Raw genomic sequence first — 21,564 nt, forward strand, 5'->3', positions numbered from 1 at the left:
CCCCTGGACTGCCATCCCTTCTGCCTAGCATCCCTTCTGACTTCAAGAAGTATCCTCGGGGGGGGGGGGTTTCCTAACTTTTTTCCTTCAGGGCAGGAGGAACTCTCTGTAAGAAGAGTTCAACTTCACTTTTCCTTCTGTAGGATACTATCCAGGCCCCCCGGCGGTCCCCACAGCTGTGCCGCCGTGCCTCCCTCGCTTTGTGAGGTCCAGCAGCGTCTCGGAATCCCCTCTCCCGCCGGCCTCTCTACCGTATAGTGAGCATTACAGCACATTTCCTTCTCGGGACAGACTCACCGCTGCTTACCAACAGGCACCACCGCAGCCAGCCTACGGGCCGGTGCCGCCGGTTCCTTCCGGGATGTACGCTCCGGTTTACGACAGCCGGCGTATTTGGCGACCGCCGATGTACCAGAGGGATGATATCATCCGGAGCAACTCCTTACCTCCCATGGAAGTCACTCACCCCTCCGTCTATCACAACTTTCTGCGGGAAAGATACGGCTCTTTGGACAGCTACTGTTCGGTGCCCTGCCAGGTGCCAGCGGAGCAGAGGGCCGTGCCTTGGGCGAGGGTAAGTGCTGCAAAGCTTAGCCAAGGTGACCACTGTCTTGATTTAACAGATTTAACAGAGTTGGAAGGGACCTTGTAGGTCATCTAGTCCAACCCCCTGCCCAAACAGGAGACCCTGCACCATTTCTGACAGATGCCAGTCCAGTCTCTTCTTGAAAGCCTCCAGTGATGAAGCTCCCACAACTTCCGTTCCATGGGTTGGTTGTTCTCACTGTCAGAAAATTTCTCCTTATTTCTAGGTTGAATCCCTCTCCTTCATCAGTTTCCATTCATTATTCCTTGTCTGGCCTTTGGAGAATAGCTTGACCCCCTTCCTCCTCTCTGTGGCAGCCCCTCAAATATTGGAAGATGCTCTCCTGTCTCCCCTGGTCCTTCTCTTCTCTTCACTAGACCAGCCATGCCCAGTTTCTGCAACCGTTCATCGCATGTTTTAGCCTCCAGTCCCTTCATCCTCCTGGTTGCTCTTCTCTGCACTCTTTCTAGAGTCTCCACATCCTTTTTATAGTGCGGTGACCAAAACTGGATGCAGTATCCAAGACCACTATCCAATAGTGGTCTTACTAAGGCTTTATAGAGTAGTATTAGTACCTCTCTTGATCTTGATTGTATCCCTCTGTTAATGCAATTTAAGATTGCATTAGTCTTTTTGGCGGCGGCTGCACAGTGCTGGCTCGTATTTAGCTGGTTATCCAGCTAAATACGGACTGGGGTGGGACTGGGATCGTTAAACAAGGACTGCTTGGTGGATATTCTAGAATTCTCCAACTTTACGACTTGCAGACTTCAACTCCCAGAATTCCTCAGCCAGCAAGTCAGCAAAGCTGGCTGAGGAATTCTGGGAGCTGAAGTCCACACGTCGTAAAGTTGCCAAGGTTGGAGACCCCTGTTCTAGAGGGCACCCAAGCAGTCCTTGTTTAACGACTCCAGTTGGGCACCAGAATTTCCACGATTAAGCGAAGCTGTCATCGGGCGGAACATCACATGACTGCACTGCTCACCGACCTGAGTTCTGGTCGTCCTGGTTGCGGTCGTTAAGACAAGGACCCCTTGTGCTGCTTGAATCCTTGGAACGCTTGAGTCGTGGGAGACGAGGTGGGCGGCGGTAAATAAACTTCCTAAATCAATAAATAAACCTAGGGCACGCTCAGAGCAAGAGTGTCGCTTGGCCTTCAGACACACACATACACACACACACACACACTGTTGATCTTCCTTTGTAGGAACCTTGTGGACATCTGAAGCCGGCCTACGAGGACCCTCTCAGGAAGAAGGCAGAACAGTGGGCTCCTTGCCACGTGCCGAAAGTGCCCCTGGTGACAACTTCCACTCTTCCTGCAGCCGCAGCCTCTCCGTCCTCCCCTTCCCCTCTCTTCTGTGTGGACTTCAGTTCTGAAGTAAGGCCCCAGAACCTCTGGGAGGGAGGGAGGGACTCTTTCTTTCTTTCTTTCTTTCTTTTTTTCTTTTTTTCTTTCTTTCTTTCTTTCTTTCTTTCTTTCTTTCTTTCTTTCTTTCTTTCTCTCCTTCCTTCCTTCCTTTGTTTCTTCCTTCCTTTGTTTCTTCCTTCCTTCTGTCTCCCCTTATTTCTTCCTTTTTTTTTCTTCTTTCCTTCCTTCCTTTGTTTCTTCCTTCTTTCCTTTCTCCCCCTTTCTTTCTTTTTCTTCTTCCTTCTGTCTTTCTTTTTCTTTTCTTCTTTTCTTCTTTTCTTTCTTTCATTCTTTCTCTCCTTTCTTCCTTCCTTCCTTCCTTTGTTCCTTTCTTTATTCCTTTCTTCCATTTTCTTTCTTCCTTCTTTCCTTTCTCCCCTTTCTTTCTTTCTCTCTCTCCTTTCTTTCTTCCTTCATTCCTTCTTTTCTTTCTTTCATTCTCTCTCTTCTTTCTTCCTTCCTTTGTTTTTGTGTTTCTTTCTTCCTTTCTTCCATCTTTATTTCTTCCATCTTTCCTTTCTCCTCCCTTTCTTTCTTTCTTTTTCTTCTTCCTTCTGTCTTTCTTTCTTTCTTTTTCTTTTCTTTCTTTCATTCTTTCTCTCCTTTCTTCCTTCGTTCCTTCCTTTATTCATTTCTTCCATTTTCTTCCTTTCTTTCTTTCTTCCTTCCTTCCTTTGTTCCTTTCTTTCTTTTTTCCCTTCCCTTTTGCAGCCTGGGAGCAGGTAATATTTAGTCTGTGGAAAGGACCCAAATACCCTGAATATATTCATCCTTTCCTCCCATTTTTCTCTTCTCCCCTGATGGTTTCCATCACATGCAATCAAATTGCTTTCTTTTCCTCTTTCATTCCGTCCATCACTACCCTCCCGTGTCTCTGGAAAGTCGCCCAAGGCTGACTATTATGCTCTCTGCAAGATGGTCAGGCTTTGTTTTTTTTTTCTCACTCCTGCTTCTTGCAGTTCAGCGAGAACTCCAGCGGCTCGAGCGACACCAAGTATGAAGATGGGCAGCTGTGCCAGTACTCGCCCTGGTCCTGCAGCACCATCAGTTCATGCATCAGCGCGGTTGAGGCTGAACCGAAGGACGTCCTGGCTAAATCCACCACAATCCTCCTAGTAAGGCCGCATCCTGTAGAGATCCTCAGTCATTCAGGTCATGAACGTCCCAAAAGTGCTTTTCAAAAGGCAGGTTGACTTCCTTTGTTTTTGTTTTTTTCCTTGTAGACGTTTCGCTTCTCATCCAAGAAGCTTCCTCGCTTCACCTGTAGAACCGAAGAAGCTTCTTGGATGAGAAGTGAAACTTCTTCAAGGAAAAAAAAAAAAAGAAAGCCCAGTTGCCTTTTGAAAAAGCAAGGCAAAGGTTCCCCTCGCACATCTGTGCTAGTCGTTCCCGACTCTAGGGGGCGGTGCTCATCTCCGTTTCAAAGCCAAAGAGCCAGCACTGTCCGAAGACGTCTCCGTGGTCATGTGGCCGGCAGGACTCAACGCCAAAGGCGCACGGAACACTGTTCCCTTCCCCCAAAGGTGGTCCCTATTTTTCTACTTGCATTTTTTACCTGCTTTCGAACTGCTAGGTTGGCTTACAATCTTTTTGGACTGCTGCCTTCTGGCAGAAGATACAGAGCAATTAAAACTCGGACCACACGTTTTCTGAGTAGTTTTTATCCCAGAGCTATAATGGCACTCAACAATGAACTAAAGGGTCACCGTCAGTGAGCTGTTGGACAGCATTACTTGGTCTGTTGTGTGGATGTTTGGGTGGTTCAGGGGTGGGGAATTTGTTGTGTGTTTGGGGATAGTTATTTATTTATTTAATTAAATTTCTATACCGCCCTTCTCCAAATAGGACTCAGGGCGGTGCACAGCCAAAGTAAAAACAGAGCATACAAAATTTAAAAACAGTATTAAAATAATTAAATATTTTGGCTGTAAATTAAAACAACCCAATTTAAAATCAATTTAAAATTTAACTCAAGCCAGCCCAGCTAGTTGAAATAAATAGGTTTTCAGGGCCCGACGAAAAATCCGGAGGTGAGTTATTGTACGTAACTCTGGGGGAAGGTTGTTCCAGAGGGTGGGCGCTGTCACAGAGAAGGCTCTCCCCCTGGGGGTCGCCAGCCGACATTGTCTGGCGGACGGCACCCTGAGGAGGCCCACTCTGTGCGAGCGAACTGCCCGGTGGGAGGCTATTGGTGGCAGAAGGCGGTCTCGTAAGTACCCCGGCCCTAAGCCATGGAGCGCTTTAAAGGTGGTCACCAACACCTTGAAGCGCACCCGGAAGACCACCGGGAGCCAGTGCAGCTCGCGCAGGAGAGGAGTCACATGGGAGCGCCTCGTCGCCCCCATAATCCCCTGCGCGGCCGCGTTCTGGACCAGCTGGAGCCTCCGGGTGCACCCCAGGGGGAGCCCCATGTAGAGAGCGTTGCAATAGTCCAGGCGGGAAGTGACTAGTGCCTGAGTGACTGTGCGTAGAGAGTCCCGATCTAGAAAGGGACGCAACTGGCGTATCAGGCGAACCTGATAAAAAGCCCCCCTGGCCACGGCCGTCAAATGGTGACGACTGTTATGTGTGTTGGACCTGGTCTTTGGGTGTTAACTGAATTTCGTTGTATGGGTATACTGTGTATACACATACAATGACAATAAAGTTATTATTATGGCAGAAGCTGGGGCAAGTCACGGGAGCTCACCCCGTTACGCGGCACTAGGGATTCGAACCACTGAACTGCCGACCTTTCGATCGACAAGCTCAGCGTCTTAGCCCCCGAGCCATCACGTCCCTTTTAGGACGTCCTAGAGGTGACCTAAAATGATCTTGGGAATCCGGAAGGATCCTTCGGAGCTGGTATTTCTCGTGCCCCTCTCAGCCTTCCCTTCCATGCAGGATCTGGACAGCGGAGATCCCAAGAGGCCGGCGGCGCACCTCTTTGAAACCCAGAGGAAGGCCAAGGACGAAGATCCCATCATCCCTTTCAGTGACGGGCCAATCATTTCCAAGTGGGGCGCCATCTCCAGGTCATCGCGGACGGGCTACCACACCACAGACCCTGTCCAGGCAACTGCTTCCCAAGGAAGTACTACCAAACCCATCAGCATGTCAGGTGAGGACAGCAGAACCTTCAAGGGGAAGGAGGGAGGAGGAGGAGGAGAGGAGCAGGGCAAGCCCCCCCCCCCCCCCCCCGCTGAGCCCCATCCTTTGCCTCCTACAGATTATATCCCCAGCATCAGCTCGGTGGACTTGAGGTGGAGCTGCTACACGTCCGATTCGACTTCCTCAGCACCTTTCATAGAACGGTAGGCGGAATGGGCTTCCCGGATAGATCCAGCCAGGGATGAGCTCCGGGCTCCCCAGCCCCTTGCTTGTTCATGGAGGAGAGCCAAGGAACCCCAGTCTCCTCGGCAAGGGAGAACAGTCTCCATGGTGGCAGGACGCAAAATCTTTTGAGATTTACCCGGGGAGAAAATGCAGCTTTTCCCACGAGATGTTCTGACCCAGTCTTAACAGAAACAAGAAACAGACTCCTTGTCCCGAAAAAAACCCCTCTTTATTTATCTCCTATGAATTAATGGCATTCACACACCGAAAAGTCCAGGCAAGAGTCCTTCGAGGAGTTAACTGCATTAACAGACCTTATCAGTTACTTGAGATAATTGCCAAGCCGGGAGCTTTACAGCCGCGAAGCTGTAAATTAAGTTCTGGCAAGCAGTCTTTGATGCACGAAACACAATGAGCAAAATCTTCAGAAATACGAACGGTTGTCTCCTATGACCACCCCTCCCCTTTTCCTTCTATTTATTCCCCAGCCAGGGAGAGGCCATTTAGCGTCTACATGTGCTTTGCTTCCCGAGTCGACTCCTTGTCCTCCGTTGTTCTCCTCTCCTAACTGCTCTGCACATACGTGCATCTGGAACAGGCCCCAGCTGCTGTTCTTCCTCCTCACTCATCTCAGCCTGCAAAGGCAGCTGCCTCTCCGGTGGCTGGGAAATGTCGGACAGTCCTGGCTCTATCTCTGTGTCCGACATAGAGCATCCATCAGAGCCTACTCCAGAACTGGCCCAAGTCCCTCCCCAACCTCCTCATCGTCCGAGTCTCCCACCAGCTCCACTGGCAGCTGGCCGGCCACAACACAAGGGCGCTTCTTGCAGATGCATCCGGGGGGGAGGCAAAGGTCGAGGCTTGGCTTTTCTTCTTCTCTCTTTTCAAGGGACCAGTTTGTCGCTCCCGAGGAATCCGCTCCCAAAAAGCACTCGAGCACCGGAGACCTCCTGAGCACTGAATTACAACAGGTACAACTTCCCCCCCCCTCCCAAAAGTCTGGGTATTTGGGGAGGGAGTGATTTTAGCAAGTGTCCTTCCTGTGACTCTTGGAGCCAGGAGCGCAGCTTCCTGATTGAAAACAGGATCCACAGCAGGTTCAGTTGAACTGGTAGTTTAAAAAAAAGCTACCAGTTCAGGCAAACTGGTAGTTTTAAAAAAAAAACTACCGGTGCATCCGAACTGGTATTTCTGACGATTCTGCTTTCTAGCGAAGCTAAATCGCGCGGCACAGCTGTTCCTTCTCCCCTCGCTGTTCTACTTACCTAGTGAAGTCTTCTTTTTCTGCGTGAAGCGTGTGCTTGGCGCGGACCTCGCATGTGGGGGCAGCGAACCGGTGGCGATCCACCATTGATCCACGGCCCTGGGCAGGGAGAGAGAGAGAGCACAACTATCTCCCCTGACCATTTGGGGGGGGCTCCTGCTCTGCTTTTCCACACAGGCCAAAAGTAACTCGGTGCTGCTCCAGAGAGAGGCCAACGCCCTGGCCACACAGCAGAAGTGGGACTCCCTGAGCGAAGGCAGTGCCCTCACCTTAAAGCTCTTAAGCAAGGAAATGGAGCTGAGGAATGGGCAGGTAAGGAGGCTTTTCCTTTTTCCACCACCCCCTGCCCTCCGTATCCGCTGCACCGAGACGTGTGTCGTTCCAACCTCTGTTTTATGTTCCCTTCCTGCTCCCTCCCCAGGCCGACTCCCCCGAGGGCAGCACGGGCACCAAGTCTAAACGAGACATTGAACTGGAACTTTCGTCGCTTGACACGGATGAGGCCGAGGGGCAGGGAGAGCCAATGGAAGTACGTTCTCTCGATTCTACCCACGCGTGGGCTGTTTTGTGTCTCCTGCCCCCAGAAATGTCAGAGTGGTACCAGTTCTTCCAGTTCAGATAGCCCACTGTGTTAAGAACCACAGTTCCCTACAAGGCTGAACTGAAGTCGCCCATTGTAACTCTCTATTTATTTATCAAATGTATGTAGCCAATTTATCTCAAAATAGCAACAGTACTTAGATTATATATATTGATTCATGTTGCTTTACAGCCCTCTCTAAGCAGTTTACAGGGTCAGCCTATTGGCCCCAACAATCTGGGTCCTCGTTTTAACCACCTCGAAAGGACAGAAGGCTGAGTCAACCTTGAGCCAGTCAGGATCAAACTCCTGGCAGAGGGCAGAGTGAGCCAGCAACACTGCATTTTAACCACTGTGCCACCATGGCTCATAGATGGATGGATGGATGGATGGATGGATGGATGGATGGATGGATGGATGATAGACAGACAGACAGACAGACATAGAGATAGAGATAGATAGCAATAGTACTTAGACTTATATACCGCTTCACTGTGCTTTTATAGCCCTCTCTAAGCAGTTTACAGAGTCAGCCGATCGCCCCCAACAATCTGGGTTCTCGTTTTAACCACCTCGGAAGGACGGAAGGCTGAGTTAACCTTGAGCCGGTCAGGATCGAACTCCTGGCAGTGGGCAGAGTTAGCCAGCAACACCACATTTTAACCACTGTGTCACCATGGCAGATAGATAGATAGATAGATAGATAGATAGATAGATAGATAGATAGATAGATAGATAGATAGATAGATAGATAGATAGATACATGGATGGATGGATGGATGGATGGATGGATGGATGGATGGATGGATGGATGGATGGAACATTTTAACCACTGTGTCACCATGGCAGATAGATAGATAGATAGATAGATAGATAGATAGATAGATAGATGGATGGATGGATGGATGGATGGATGGATGGATGGATAATAGTCAGACATACAAAGATAAATAGCAATAGCCCTTAGACTTATATACCGCTTCACAGTGCTTTTACAGCCCTCTCTAAGCGGTTTGCAGAGTCAGCCTCTTGCCCCCAACAGTCTGGGTCCTCCTTTTATCGTCCTCAGACGGACGGAAGGCTGAGTCAACCTTGAGCTGGTGAGAATCGAACTGCCGACAGTCATCAAGTCAGCAGAATTGGCCTGCAATGCTGCATTCCAATCACTGCACCCCACGAGACGTGACTTACAAGAATCCAGTAAAGCATCACTATCAATGCAGTCTCTGGTGTCAGAGAGCAGAGGAGAGCGAAAGATAAACTCTGAAACTTTTGCCTGCTAAATCCCTTTGAAGCCCGGTTGTCGTGGAAATGAGGGGAGGGGGCACATTCCTGGGAAATGACGAGGAAAAGAAGTCTGAAGAATGACTTGGAAGACAGCCAATGAGAAGCAGAGATTTGGGGATCGAAAAGGGAGGGATTGGGAGGCAAAAGGTCAGTCTTGTCCGCGTGGAGTCATGATCCGGTGGCTGAGCTCAATTAAAGAAAGATTTCCTTAAAGATTGGCAGTTTGGAAATTCATTTAATTTTGAGATAGCACCGCAGTCTGACACCTGGTTAAAAACATCCTACCCATAATGTCTTTTTTTTTTTTCCCTTCCCTGCTCTAGGAGATGCTGGGCCTCCAGCTTGGCACGAACAGTCAGAACGATCACCTCTTCAGTGGGTCGGCTCTGGAGAACGGTCACCCTGCGGAGCAGCCCCCAATGGACGCCAGGCAGGCCAAGAGGCCTTTCCTGCATGAAGAACTTGCTCTTTTGTGAGTGTGGGGCGAAATGGGAAGGTAGCGCAAGACCTCAGGGCAAAGATTCCCCTGCACGGAAGTTTTCATCCACACAACTTCCCGTCCATTGGTCTTTCTTTGCTGTGGGTGGAGCGTCTCATATCTGATTCTTGCTATCGGTTCGGGCCGGTTTACCCGAACCGGTAGTAAAAAAAAAAAATGCTTTAAAAAAGTTTTTTTTAAAAAAAGGTTCCCACTTGATCATCGGAACCTTTTTTAAACTTTTTTTAAGCATTTTTTTTTACTACCGGCTCGGACAAATAGGTAGTTAAAAAAAATGCGTTAAAAAGGTTTTTTAAAAAAGATCCCGATCGTGGGCACAGCTGATTGTCACAGCTGATCGTCGGAACTTTTTAAAACTTTTTTTTAGTTAAAAAGGCTAAAACAATGTCGGCTGGCGGGCCCACGGGGGAGGGTCTTCTCTGTGGCTGCCACGGCTCTCTGGAACCAATTACCTCCTCCCCCACCCTATTGGCCTTCCGGAAAGCGGTGAAGACCTGGCTCTTCCGGTAGGCCTGGGGGCGTTGATCTCGTTATAGTGATCTTGCGGGACCCGGCCACAAATTGGAGTGTATGCGTTTTAACGTTTTAATGTTTTAATGTCATCTTTTAACTTTTGTATGGGATATTGTTGCATTGTTTTATTCTCTGTTGTAAGCCGCCCAGAGTCCCTTGGGAGTTGGGCGGCATAGAAATGCGGCAAAATAAAATAAATAATAAATAAATAAATAAAAGTTTTTTAAAAAGTTGGCCACACCCACCCAGTCACATGACACCCACCAAGCCCACAGAACTGGTAGGGAAAATTTTTGAATTTCACCACTGCCCCAAACCATTGTTAGATATCAGGGCTGAGCCATGTCCTACCCCAAAAGAGAAGTGGACTTCCTTCGTTTGTTTTTTCCTTGAAAACATTTCCCTTCCTCGGTTCAGAACTGAAGAAGCTTCTGGGATGAGAAGCGAAACATTTTCAAGGAAGAAAAATAAAATAAATCAAGAGACTGCCGTTGAAAAAACATCTTTGGGGACAACCATGATTTGGATGATTGAGAATCTCTGTGTGACAAACATTTGTCCCCCTATCCTACATTTTTGTATGTCTTTTCTTAATCATGTTCATGGCCGACAATCTCCAGACCATCTAAAAACTCTTCATCTAGTAGTCCCAAAGGTGCTTTTTAAAGAGGCAGCTGGACCTTCTGGTTTTTCTTTGAAGACGTTTCGTTTCTCACCCAAAAACCAGAAAGTCCAGTGCTTTCTCAAGAGGCAACTATGAAGGTGAAGAAGCTTCTTGGATGAGAAGCAAAATGTCTTCAAAGGAAGTCCAGTTGCCTCTTTAAAAGCACCTTTGAGACAACCTGAGAATCTCCATAGACATATTCATCTAGTACCATGATGGTGAATGTATGACACGCGTGCCACAGGTGGCACACGGAGCCATATCTGCGGGCACATGAGCCATTGCCCTAGCTCAGCTCCAGCGCGCATGTGTGCACCAGCCAGCTGATTTTCAGCTGACACCGCCCACACTGCCCCTTTCCTCCTAGGAGTCTCCGCGCGGCCCGTTTTGGATGCCAGGTAAGTACAGGGCTTGCGCAGAGGCTCTGGGAGAGCGTTTTCGGCCCGGGGGGTGGGGTGGGGTGGGCGAGTCTGTTTTTGTCCTCCCCAGGCTCCAGAGGCTTTCACAGGCCTTCTGGACCCACCAGAAGTCGGGAAACAAGCCATTTCTGGCCTTCGGGGGAGAGGGGAGGCCGTTTTCGCCCTCCCCAGGCTCCAAGAAAGCCTCTGGGGAGGGCGAAAAACAGTCCTAACGGTCCTACCGGAAGTCTGGAAATAGGCTGTTTCCAACCTCCGGAGGCTTCAGGAAGGCCTGCTAGACCCAAAAAGGGCACGGTGGGTGGGTGGGGGTGTCGCGTGCGCATGCACAGAGAGCACGGGGGGGGCGTGCGTTGGAGGGCATTGAATTATGGGTGTGGGCACGTGAGGAAAATAATGTTCACCATCATTGATCTAGTACTTATAAGGATTCTAGTCAGGGATGGGATTCAGCCAGTTCGTGAGAACCGGTAGTTTCGGTAGTTTCGGCCAGCGGCTAGGCCCGCCCTTCCCCCACCCCGGAGCTATCCCGTCTTATACAATTGCCGTGTTTTTGACGCTGTGCGCAAGGCGTGCGTGAGCTAAGCGAGCATGCACGCTCTCTCGCTCACATTGTCGATTCTGGGCGAACCGGTTTGTTAAATTATGCGAAGCCCACCAATGATTCTAGTCATCTAGAATCTAGTCACCAGTGGAAGACCTCTCTAGGACTTGATAGCTCTTCTTTCCTGTTGACAGAACGCGGGCGAAGAAGCTCCTGCGCAGGCAAAGGAGCTTGTGTGACCAGGTTTCCTTTTGCTTTTCCCCACCCACCCACCCACCCACCAGGGAGAAGCGGAAGGGAGTCTCGCAGGCCACGTCCTGTTTCAGCCAACCGACGGAGTCCTCCGCAGGCAGCAGGATCTCCCTGCCCATCATGACCACGTCGGCCGGCATGCGCAGCCTTCTTCTCAAAACAGCCCATGGCATCGTGGAAGGGCAAAATGACTTTTTAAGGCCGATCGCAAACGGCAAAATGCTGAACACGTGAGAAGTTGCTTGGCTTTCAGGCTGGTGACCATGCTCAGAAGCGGTTTAACTTTTGTTTGGGTCTCTCTCTCTCTCTCTCTCCCTCCCTCCCTCCCTCCCTCCCTCCCTCCCTCCCTCTCTCTCTCTCTCTCTCTCTCTTTTTGAAAGAAAATCCTTTCGGGGTGCTTTCTTTCCTGTGGACTTTTTGATACATCGGACTCTTCTCGTGTCTTCGCGTTCGGGATAACACAAGCGACAAGCGACAAGCGACGGAGCCGAGCAACTTTGCTAGGTTCAGATGTTCACTTGCCACGCAACAGCCGTGTGGCATCTGGAGCCGTTTTTCCCTTTTAAAGTGGCTTTTCAGTGAAGTTGTTAGACACACACACACACACCAAGTCATTCTTGTTTTGCGATGCCTTTCGGAGGGAGGCGTCCAAAACTAAAGCCAGTCGTTTCAGGGGAGCTCTTGCGGCTCGCTTCAGTTGCTTTGCTTTGCCCTTGGTTCGAGAGGAAGGAATTGGCACTCCTTTGAAGTCGCTTGTTTCTTCAACGGCGGAGAAGCGTTTGTGAGGAAAGAGAGGGCGCGAGGGTGATCCCCACACAGGCGTTAAAAGCTTTGCAACTGGTTCCCCTGTACGTAGCGGTGGGTCACTCTTTCTCGCTCTGCCCCTCCGGCTTCCCCTTCTCTTCGGCAGCTTGGCCTTTCCTGGGCATCGAGGGACTTCTCTCGTATACAAATTCATCGGTAACGAAGCCAAACCAAGTGCCGGGGGCGGGGGGGGCAGTTTCCACTTAACGTACTTGGTTCTTTCTTGCTCAAAAGCTTGTAAGCGGGAATCGCGACGTTCCGTGACAGCCTCGGCACACGCTCTCAATCCCTCAGCCCCCTTGATCCAGCTTCCCCGCTTGGCATTCAATGCCTCCCCGATTATTCTCTGCAAATTAATGGACGCAGCTAAAACCTGTGTTTGTTCCCCTTTCTCTTCGTCAAAAACACACGGTTGATTAGCGGTCCTTTAGATCAGGGGTTTCCAAACTCGGAAACTTTTAAGACTTGTAGACTTCCAACTCCCAGAATTCCCCAGCCAGCACATGAATTCGCCCTCCCCAGGCTCCAAGAAAGGCTCTGCTTGCACTGCCTGGGGAATTCTGGGACTTGAAGTCCACAAGTCTTATAAAAGTTTCCGAGTTTGGAGACCCCTGCTTTAGATGCTCCTGATATTGAGTTGGCCATCTTAACTGCTGAGAATGCCAATATTTAGAATTGTTAGCGATTTAACTCCGATGATATCTTGAAGATTTCATGATGTAGCTTGAGCTGGGCTTGTACAGAACGGGGGGTGGGGGAAATAAGTCCTCTTTAAAATGTGATTTATTATTATTATTATGATGATGATTTGAAAACCATAGAGCTCTAAAATTGGACCATTCTCCCCCTACGACCTCTTAGCTGTGGTCTTTTCCCTCTTTAAAAAAATTCAGGCTACTTATGCAGAGCAAGGTAAGATAACTGAGCTATCAGGCAAGAACATTCTCTCTGTCGGTCCTCCTCTGCAGCTTCCTTTTTTATAATTTTTACATTCTTCTTCCTTTTTTTTGTTTTTTGTTTTGGTTTAAGAAAATGTTTGTTAATTAACTTCTGTGAAGTTGTTTAACTCTGGAAATTGTACTGGAATATTTTAGCCAAGTGGCCCTTTCACCAGAATGTTCTATATATATATATATACATACATACATACATACATACATGCATACTGTGTGTGTGTGTGTATATATATATATATATGTATATGTGTATATATATGTGTGTGTGTATATACATACATACATACATACATACATACATACATACATATAAGGGCTCATCCTTCTATCAAATGGGTGTCAAAAGAAAACATTCAAAACTGATCATGTTGTTGGCAGAATAAAAGCTGGTAATGTGGCATCACAGTAGTTTTTACACTCACAACGTTGTGGCATTTCTCTGCGGGTTACAGCTCTACCTTGGATCATTGGTAAAAACAAAATCTCAACTTCTGATCTACGTGTCGTTCGGAAAAATTACGTCGTACACGTGGCTTGAAAAATACAAGGACTGCTTGTTTTGATAATTCCAGCAATGTTGTGAAAAAAGTTTTTTTATATATAATCTGCTAATTTAATAGTAAGGTGCAAAAAGGCAATTTCTATACCAGCCAAATTCCTTCCCTTGGTTTCCTAACAGTTCCCAAAGTTTTCCTTTCTTACCGTAGTTCTTAAAACTAAAGGGAATTTTAAAAAATCAAGATTTTTTTGTTACATATCTCTTCATTATACCTGGTGACTGTTAAAACATCCAACGGCCAAATTTTCAATTTAGCCAAGCGATTCTTGTATATATGGATTTATATATATATATATATCACACTGAAGGCAAAATGATTTTTCCAAAAAGAGAAGGATTGGGGGGGAAAAAACTGCATTGCTATTTTGTTATTAAAAGAGAAGGTTGGAGAAATCCTTATTTTTTTTTGTCCCAAGGGAAATAGCCCTTTTGTAAAGCTTGAGTGCCACCAATTGTCAGCAAGGTCTGAGGATCAAATGTTCATTACCTGAGCAGATTGTCTGCATTTTAGCTGTTAACGGGTTTCGATTTTCACGGGTTGCTTTTTAACGAACTGTGTTTTCTCTCTCAGGACTTGGCTATTTGCAATCCATTGTTTACATAACCATAGTCTCTTTCTCTGGTGCGTCACAGTCAGAAAGCTCCCCTTCAGCTGGGTTTGTTCCTAAGATATCTAGGGTCCATCGTCGTCATCATTTAACAACCCCATAATCCCTTGTGGGGTGGAGTCTGGGCAACTGAATGGAGCTAGAGCCGTAATGGCGAATCTATGGCACGCGTGCCACAGGTGGCACGCGGAGCCATATCGGTGGGCACGCAAGTGTTGCCCTAGCTCAGTTCCGGCGTGTGCATCTGATTTTCGGGCCTTCTGGGCCCACTGGAAGTCAGCAAACGGGCTGTTTCCGGGCAGTGCAGTGGGGAAGGCCCGTTTTTGCCCTCCCCAGGCTCCAAGAAAGGCTCTGGAGCCTGGGGAGGGCAAAAAGCGGGCCTACTGAGCCCACCATGCCATCACATGCCAAAAGCGGGCGGGGTCATGCACGCATGCACGGGGGGTACATTGAATTATGGGTATGGGCACCCCCCCCCCGTGTTCTCCCTGCTTTTGGCACGCGACGGCAAAAAGGTTAGCCATCGCTGAGCTAGAGTGTTTTAATGGCCGGATGCCCTTCCTGTTGCCAATGCGGAGCTTTGTTCAGCAAATATATACAGGTGTTTTTTTTTTTAAAGAATCTGTTTTAGTTTGGAGCAAGCAAGGGACTCGCCCGCCTGATAGGAACTTGATTTAAATAGAGGAAAGCAATGGAGGGAGAATTGCAGATCAAAGAAAACAGCTGAAGTCTGACCAAGGGCCTCAATCGTCCCCACCAGCTTTTTCAACCCAGCCTTGGCATCTTGCTGTGCTACTGTGGGTTGTTTTTGTTTTGTTTTGTTTTGTTTTGTTTTGTTTTGTTTTGTTTTGTTTTCAGTTGGGCGCTGATTGCGACTTAATAAGCATCTCCAGTTGTTTTATTCTCTTTCTTTTTTGCAGAGGCAAGAGCGATGGTTCCTGAGGCAGCCAGATGAGAAGCAGGGTCTGTTTTAAGGCTCTTGAGTTTACAGAACTAGGACGGGTAGCCAGGTAGGAAGGAAGGATAGGTAGCCAGGTAGAATGGAAGACCCAACCTCCTTCCTTAGCAGAGAAGTAGCCCTGTTACTGCGAAATAAAAGGAGAAATTTTGGCTCTCAGGTATGCATGCACACACAGAAAAGAGTTAAAATCAGTTTATTTGCCTTTCTTCTGATTCAGCCCTTCAGTTAGCAATGTTTGCGCAGGGATCGAGGGATGGCCGCTGTCTGTATCGGCCCAGGCTTAAAGGGGAGAATCAGCGTCGCTGATCAGAGCTTCGAAGGGGAAGTTTGGCGTTGCCAAAACTGTTTGGTGCTATTACTTCGGTAGACTTAAGTTACCTTCAGGTTTCCCATCCGCAGTGAGTGGTTGAGCTGTGCTTCAACGCACACACTGCAACCAGATCCAGATTATTTCATCCTTGCTTGAATACGTTATTTTGCCCAGAAAGGCAGTTTCAGAAGTCCGTCTGGATACGTAAAGAGAGGCAGAACATTCCTTCCATAGAGAGGCCCGTGGCAAACGCACAATAGCCAGAATAGAGGAATGGAGGATAAGCTTTCAAACAAAAAAAAACAGAAATCCAGTTATTGTGAATGTTGTCTTAAATAAATCATAGGATTTTTGCAGAGCTTGGCCTGGCTAGGTTCTGTACAGTGCAATCGGAAAAGAAAGGCGCAGACCATTTTTTTTTTTTTGAGACTTTTTTTTTTGTCAGCAGATATGTTTTTCCAGTATTTATAATCTTGTGCATTCAGATTTAAACTCTGCGAGGAGCAGGTTTGCAGAAAGAGAACGATGCACTATCCAGGGATTCAATTTATTTAGGAAGACCCATTATCTCTTAAGGACTAGAGTCATCAGTTTACGAATGCAATGACAGGTAACGCCAGCTCTTTTCAGAGTTCAGTTATTTCTTTCACACGGGGAGGGTCCCAGCACCATGGTTCGGGCCTTCCAGAGGTGTAGGACTGCAAAATCCATCATTCACAGCCAAGATGTCCACTTGCTTTGATCAGATAGCTGTTGGGGGGGGGTTGTAGATTAGGATATCCTGTTCGCCTCCTACAGTAAGGAAATGTCGAAAGGATTACGTGACAAAGGAAAAAAATTTTCTACACACATTCACGCAACTATGCTTTTGAATAGTTTAAATAAAAAGTTCAATGAACTTTTTATTGTACTTGACAAAAATCCGACATTTAAGAACTCCTGACTGTATCTTGCAAGCGCCAGACACCGGAACAAAGTTCATTTGCAAAGATTAGTTAATCCTCCCCTAAGGAATTATCGGTCAATTAGTCCAAGGCATAGGAAATGCATGCATTTCTCTTCTTTTTCGGGTGGATAAATCCATTATACTGTAGTTGTGATACAACACCTGTGGTTCTTTTCTTTCTATTGCACAGCCACTGCAGAGTGTTGTAATTTAGCATGCAGTATTTACCTTCCACTTTTACACTATATACTGCATATATTCTTTTCCCTGAAAGTTAAAAAGAAAGAAGAGGGGAGGGGGGGGAGGAAAAAAAGACTTCGTTTTCTTGAGTTGATTTAAGATTTTATAAACCTGCTTAATCTGGAACATTTGGGAAAAGAGGCCAGGTTTTTTTTGTCAATTGTACAACCGCTTGTAAAGCTCAAGTGTGAATATTCTTACGTCTGTATTAGACATTTTCTTTGCAAATCTATTGTTCGATTAAAATGTAAATGAGATAAAAGATGGTGTACACCCATCATATATAATAAAGCCGATTCCATCGCTACGATGGATTTAATGCTCATTTTTAATGGTGCATTCTCAGCTTCTATTTAAAAATATAATTTAAAAAAAAAATCTGTAAAACAAAATGGGGCATATATTTCAGGGTGGGGTAATAATGAATTCTATTCCATTTTGTTCTGTTTTAAATCTCCAGATTGTATTATCGTTATTTTTTTTTTCCTCTTTTGTGTTTAGTGGAATAGGATTTACACCAGGGATGTTTAGACCGTACGGTCTGTATTTTTGGGAGGGGAAGTTGGAAAAAAATGGGAACTGGCTTTGTGATTTAGCCTGAATAGTACATACGTGTGTGTTTGCTGTAGCACTGAAGTAGAGATTGTTAGCTTTAAGGCTGGTCACAGACTTTAGCTAATTGTGGTCTGTTCGTTTGTTTTTTTTTTCCAGTGTTTCAAGAGAGACTTAATAGAATCAATTTGCAATACTTGAAATGTATTTGCATGCCGTTAAATAAAAGAAAAAAGAAATATCTGCTTAAACTTGTTTTGTTTTCATCTTATTGTGGTGTTGGGGCAGGAAAGTATGTATTTTTATATATGGGGCCAGGGAAAATATTAAGCAGATGTGTTTTTATGTAATCCTCCAGAGGTTTAGGAATGCGGGTAAAGGCAGTGTCAGCCTCTGCTTTCATTGCTTGCTTGCTCAGCTGCCATTGTAACCGGGAAGGGGGGGGGGCTATTGGAATGCCTGGGAGGGGGGAAGTGAGCTGATGGAGAAGAGAAGAGAAAGTTTTCTTCAGCGTTTTCTTTGAAGCTGATAACAACTTAAGCTCGACCGTCGTGCCATAGCAGGAGGATGGCACCATCGGACGTTGCACCCCACATGACCCCTGGGGGAAATGTGGATTGGATAATTTTCACTGGACGGTTGGGGGGAAGGATTTTGGGAATGCTTTCTAGATGTAATTTTCGCGCCTTTTGCTTCAGACCTTGCTTTGGCTGCATTCAGTTCATACTCAGTAAAAGTACCTTTCTCTATGAAAAAAGGAGTCGGGATTTTTCTTTCTTGAGTATTGAAAGGAGGCACACCTGACATTAAGCAAGGTCTGCTTTTAACAGCCATCCCGGAAAACCTACCGTGGGGGCTGAGCAAATAATATCTGCCCAAGGCAGCGACCAGGAACAGATGAGAGCGGCAGGATCAGCAACTCCATCGTCATACCCTGCCTGGGAGGCATCGGACTGGATGGCTAATTTACAGCTGGAGGAAAAGCCGGAGAGAGCCAAATGGTCGCTGGGCGTGGGGAGGTTACCGGAGCTGGAGAAGACCCCCCGAGGAGTAACAACTACCAGACCCCGAGGGGGAGAGGCTGCCTGGCTGCAAGAGCAAAAAGAACATCTTCTGCTTTCACAAGCCCTGCAACTATTGAGAGAGGTTGAGGAGAGCCGTAAAGCCCGGAAAAAGTATGCATGCCCTGCCGGGAGGGAGGATAAACACCCCAGGGGTGGAATGGAGGCTGCTGCCTGTGTGGAAGAGAGAGCCCAAGCTGGGGAAGAGACAGCGCAGACCTCCGGGGCTCAAGCAGCTGCTGCAGCCCAGGGGCCCCCAGCGGGACAGGCACCGCCACAGAGGCGACGCAAGCCCAAAATTCCCTTGCTATCAGAAAAATACGGGGGAGACCCGAAGAAGCTGGGACTTTTTCTAATCCGAGTGTGGAGCCACATGCAAGAGTGGGGGGAGGATTTCCTCTCAGATGCCGCGCGTGTGAGGTGCGTTACCAGGGCCCTGGAAGGGGTAGCAGCTGAGTGGATGGTGGGACTCCACAATGAAAATTCCCCCTTGCTGAGGAATTATGATCAATTCATGGCAGCTCTCAGAAAACGTTTTGAGGACCCATTAGCCGAGCGAAGGGCGAGAATTAGAATGAGGGGCATTCACCAGGGGCGGAGATCGGTGGCGGAGTACACCCAGGAGTTCCGCGAGTTGGCACCCTACATGAGAGGGTGGTCAGAAATGTCCCTGCTGGAGAGCTATAAAGATGGTCTAAATGATGATGTCTACAAGGAGTGCTGCTCCCGAGGGAACCCTAGGGATCTGCAGAGATGGTACGTGTTGGCCGCGGATGTGGAGATCGACCTGGCCCAAGATCGTTCCCGCGGTGGGCGCACCTGGAATCAACCACCCCCCACATTCCACAAGAGGGCGCCAAAGGCCGCAAAGGGGACGGCAGGATCAAAACCAAAATCCTCCGCGTGTTTCAAATGTGGGAAGGAGGGCCACCGAGCCGCTGAGTGCTTCTCCAAGCCTGGACCCAAGGCGACCCCTACTGGAGGAAAGAGAGCCGATAAAGCACCCGCAAGAGCCCGCGAAACCGCCCACCACCCTCAGACCCATGGGGCTTCTCTCACTAATTCCGTGGTAGAACAATACCTTAGATGTTACATAAACTATCACCAAGATAACTGGGCAGATTTGCTGCCATTTGCAGAGGTTGCCTATAATAACTCTATACATAGCAGTACTGGGTTTACTCCCTTTAAAGTAGCCTCCGGCCAAGATTTTGTACCCATTCCGGAGTTGCCTCAGGAAAACCCACAGATACCCTCTTTGGCTGATAAGAAAAGACTTCATAGTTGGGATTATAAGGTAAGAGATAAGGTTTTCCTTTCTACCAAGTACTTGCAAATTACCCAAAAGTCGAAAAAATTTGGGCCCAAGTACATGGGTCCTTTTCCTATAGTCCGTATAGTTAACCCAGTGACGGTGCAATTGGAGTTACCCAAAAACTTGCGAAGGATTCATCCGGTATTTCATGTCAGTCTGCTGAAACCTGAGCATTCGTCCCCTTTGCGTCTGGGCCAAGAATCTCCCCCTGTCCCCATACTAATTGAAGGAGAACAGCATTTTGAAGTCAAAGAAATATTGGATTCTAGAAAACATTGGGGTAAGGTGCAGTATTTAGTGGCCTGGAAACATTTCCCGTTAGCTCAAGCTGAATGGGTAAATGAGTGTGATGTTCGGGCGCCAAAACAACTGAAATTGTTTCATTCCAAATATTCTGATAAACCTTTTATTTATTTTTTATTTTTATTTGATTTGATTTCTATACCGCCTTACTCCCGAAGGACTCAGGGCAGTGCACAGCCAAACAATAAAATACATACATACAAAATTTAAAAAGTGGAATTAAAATCAAATTAAATCGTTTTGGCCCAGGCAAATTAAAACCCCAGTCAATTTAAAACCAATTTTAAAATTTGAATATATAAAATACTAAAAAATATTAAAAATTAAAAATATTTTATAAAAGAGGGAGAAAATTTGATCTTGATGTTATGGTTCTGGTTCTGTAATTATCTTTTTTCTTTTATTCTGACTTTCTTGTAGGAATGATGTCTCTTCTGCAGGAGGGCCGAATGTCAGCCTCCGCTTTCATTGCTTGCTTGCTCGGCTGCCATTGTAACGGGGGGAGGGGGGAACTATTGGAATACCTGGGAGCAGGGAAGTGAGCTGATGGAGAAGAGAAGAGAAAGTTTTCTTCAGCGTTTTCTTTGAAGCTGATAACAACTCAAGGTCGACCGTCGTGGCATAGCAGGAGGATGGCACCATCGGACGTTGCACCCCACATGACCCCTGGGGGGAGTGTGGATTGGATAATTTTCGCTGGACGGTTGGGGGGAAGGATTTTGGGGATGCTTTCTATATGTAATTTTCGCACCTTTTGCTTCAGACCGTGTTTTTCTTCGGTTGCATTCAGTTCATACTCAGTAAAAGTACCTTTCTCTATAAAAATGGAGTCGGGATTTTTCTTTCTTGGGTATTGAAAGGAGGCACACTTGATAGGCAGTTAAGTGGCTGACCAAAATTCAAAGATGGTTTTGTGTTAGTCACTGTCTTGCTCAACAACCTTGCACTAAAAACGTCGGATGAAAATTTATCAAAGCCTGATTTTTCCGATTCCCAAAGATCAAGAATTTTAAAGCCCCACATTGGGATGGGATGCTAAATCTATGGTGGTTTTGATGGAAGGAATGGTTTAAGGAACCATGTTGAGACGGGCAATTAATAAGTATGGTTGCAAAGCTTTGAGTTCGTTGACCTGCTGAGTGTAGAATAAGAGACAACTGGTGGAGCTGAATCCAGTATTTTGTAAAATCCCCCTGAATTTTTGAGTTGGTCCACATTTCTTGCATGCCCAAGAAAGAATTGGATCCACCCTTGGCCAACATGTTTAAACTTGCCATCACTCAAGGAATGACAAGGCACGGCCACCGATATGCTCCCAAAAGATCCTCTTCCATTCTCGGCATTTTCCCCGTGCAACAGCTGGATCCCCAGAGGCCAATCCTGGGCCCCTTCCCCAATTCTTGTCATCTTTTTGGGATGCTTTTGAAGGTGCTTTCCATGCTTCTGATGGTCCCTGGATGACCATCCTCATCCTCTCCTTAGCAAAACGAGACCCAACTGCACCCTCCAGATGTGGTTATGCCACCACCTCTGGAATGCTTTGCTTTGCAGCGGGTGGCTGCTGGGAGTTGTAGTTTAGCAACACTGGAAGGCTGCGTCTTCTTTCTGGATTGTAAGA

The 21,564-nt window shown here is 47.2% G+C and overlaps 2 protein-coding genes across 2 annotated transcripts in view; both read left to right on the forward strand.

Annotated features, from left to right (window-relative positions):
* Positions 1-13,182, forward strand: part of RC3H2 (ring finger and CCCH-type domains 2) — a 41,876-nt gene extending 28,694 nt beyond the window's left edge. The window contains exons 12-21 of the mRNA XM_087879491.1: positions 144-574; positions 1,794-1,967; positions 2,957-3,112; positions 4,881-5,097; positions 5,206-5,290; positions 6,202-6,283; positions 6,754-6,888; positions 6,998-7,105; positions 8,767-8,915; positions 11,364-13,182. Of these exons, the coding sequence (XP_087735617.1) occupies positions 144-574; positions 1,794-1,967; positions 2,957-3,112; positions 4,881-5,097; positions 5,206-5,290; positions 6,202-6,283; positions 6,754-6,888; positions 6,998-7,105; positions 8,767-8,915; positions 11,364-11,565 (1,739 nt within the window). The 3' untranslated portion in view covers positions 11,566-13,182. The remainder of the gene's footprint in view (positions 1-143; positions 575-1,793; positions 1,968-2,956; positions 3,113-4,880; positions 5,098-5,205; positions 5,291-6,201; positions 6,284-6,753; positions 6,889-6,997; positions 7,106-8,766; positions 8,916-11,363) is intronic.
* Positions 13,183-17,716: 4,534 nt separating this feature from the next.
* LOC148111782 (uncharacterized) lies at positions 17,717-20,771 on the forward strand. Its single transcript, XM_087879493.1, has 2 exons — positions 17,717-19,625; positions 20,367-20,771. The coding sequence occupies exons 1-2, from the start codon at positions 18,165-18,167 to the stop codon at positions 20,370-20,372; spliced, it is 1,467 nt and encodes a 488-aa protein (XP_087735619.1). The 5' UTR covers positions 17,717-18,164; the 3' UTR covers positions 20,373-20,771.
* The last annotated feature ends 793 nt before the right edge of the window (positions 20,772-21,564 follow it).

This window comes from Pantherophis guttatus, chromosome 16 (assembly GCF_059756535.1).
Source record: "Pantherophis guttatus breed Tessera chromosome 16, ASM5975653v1, whole genome shotgun sequence".
NCBI classification, from domain to species: Eukaryota; Metazoa; Chordata; class Lepidosauria; order Squamata; family Colubridae; genus Pantherophis; species Pantherophis guttatus.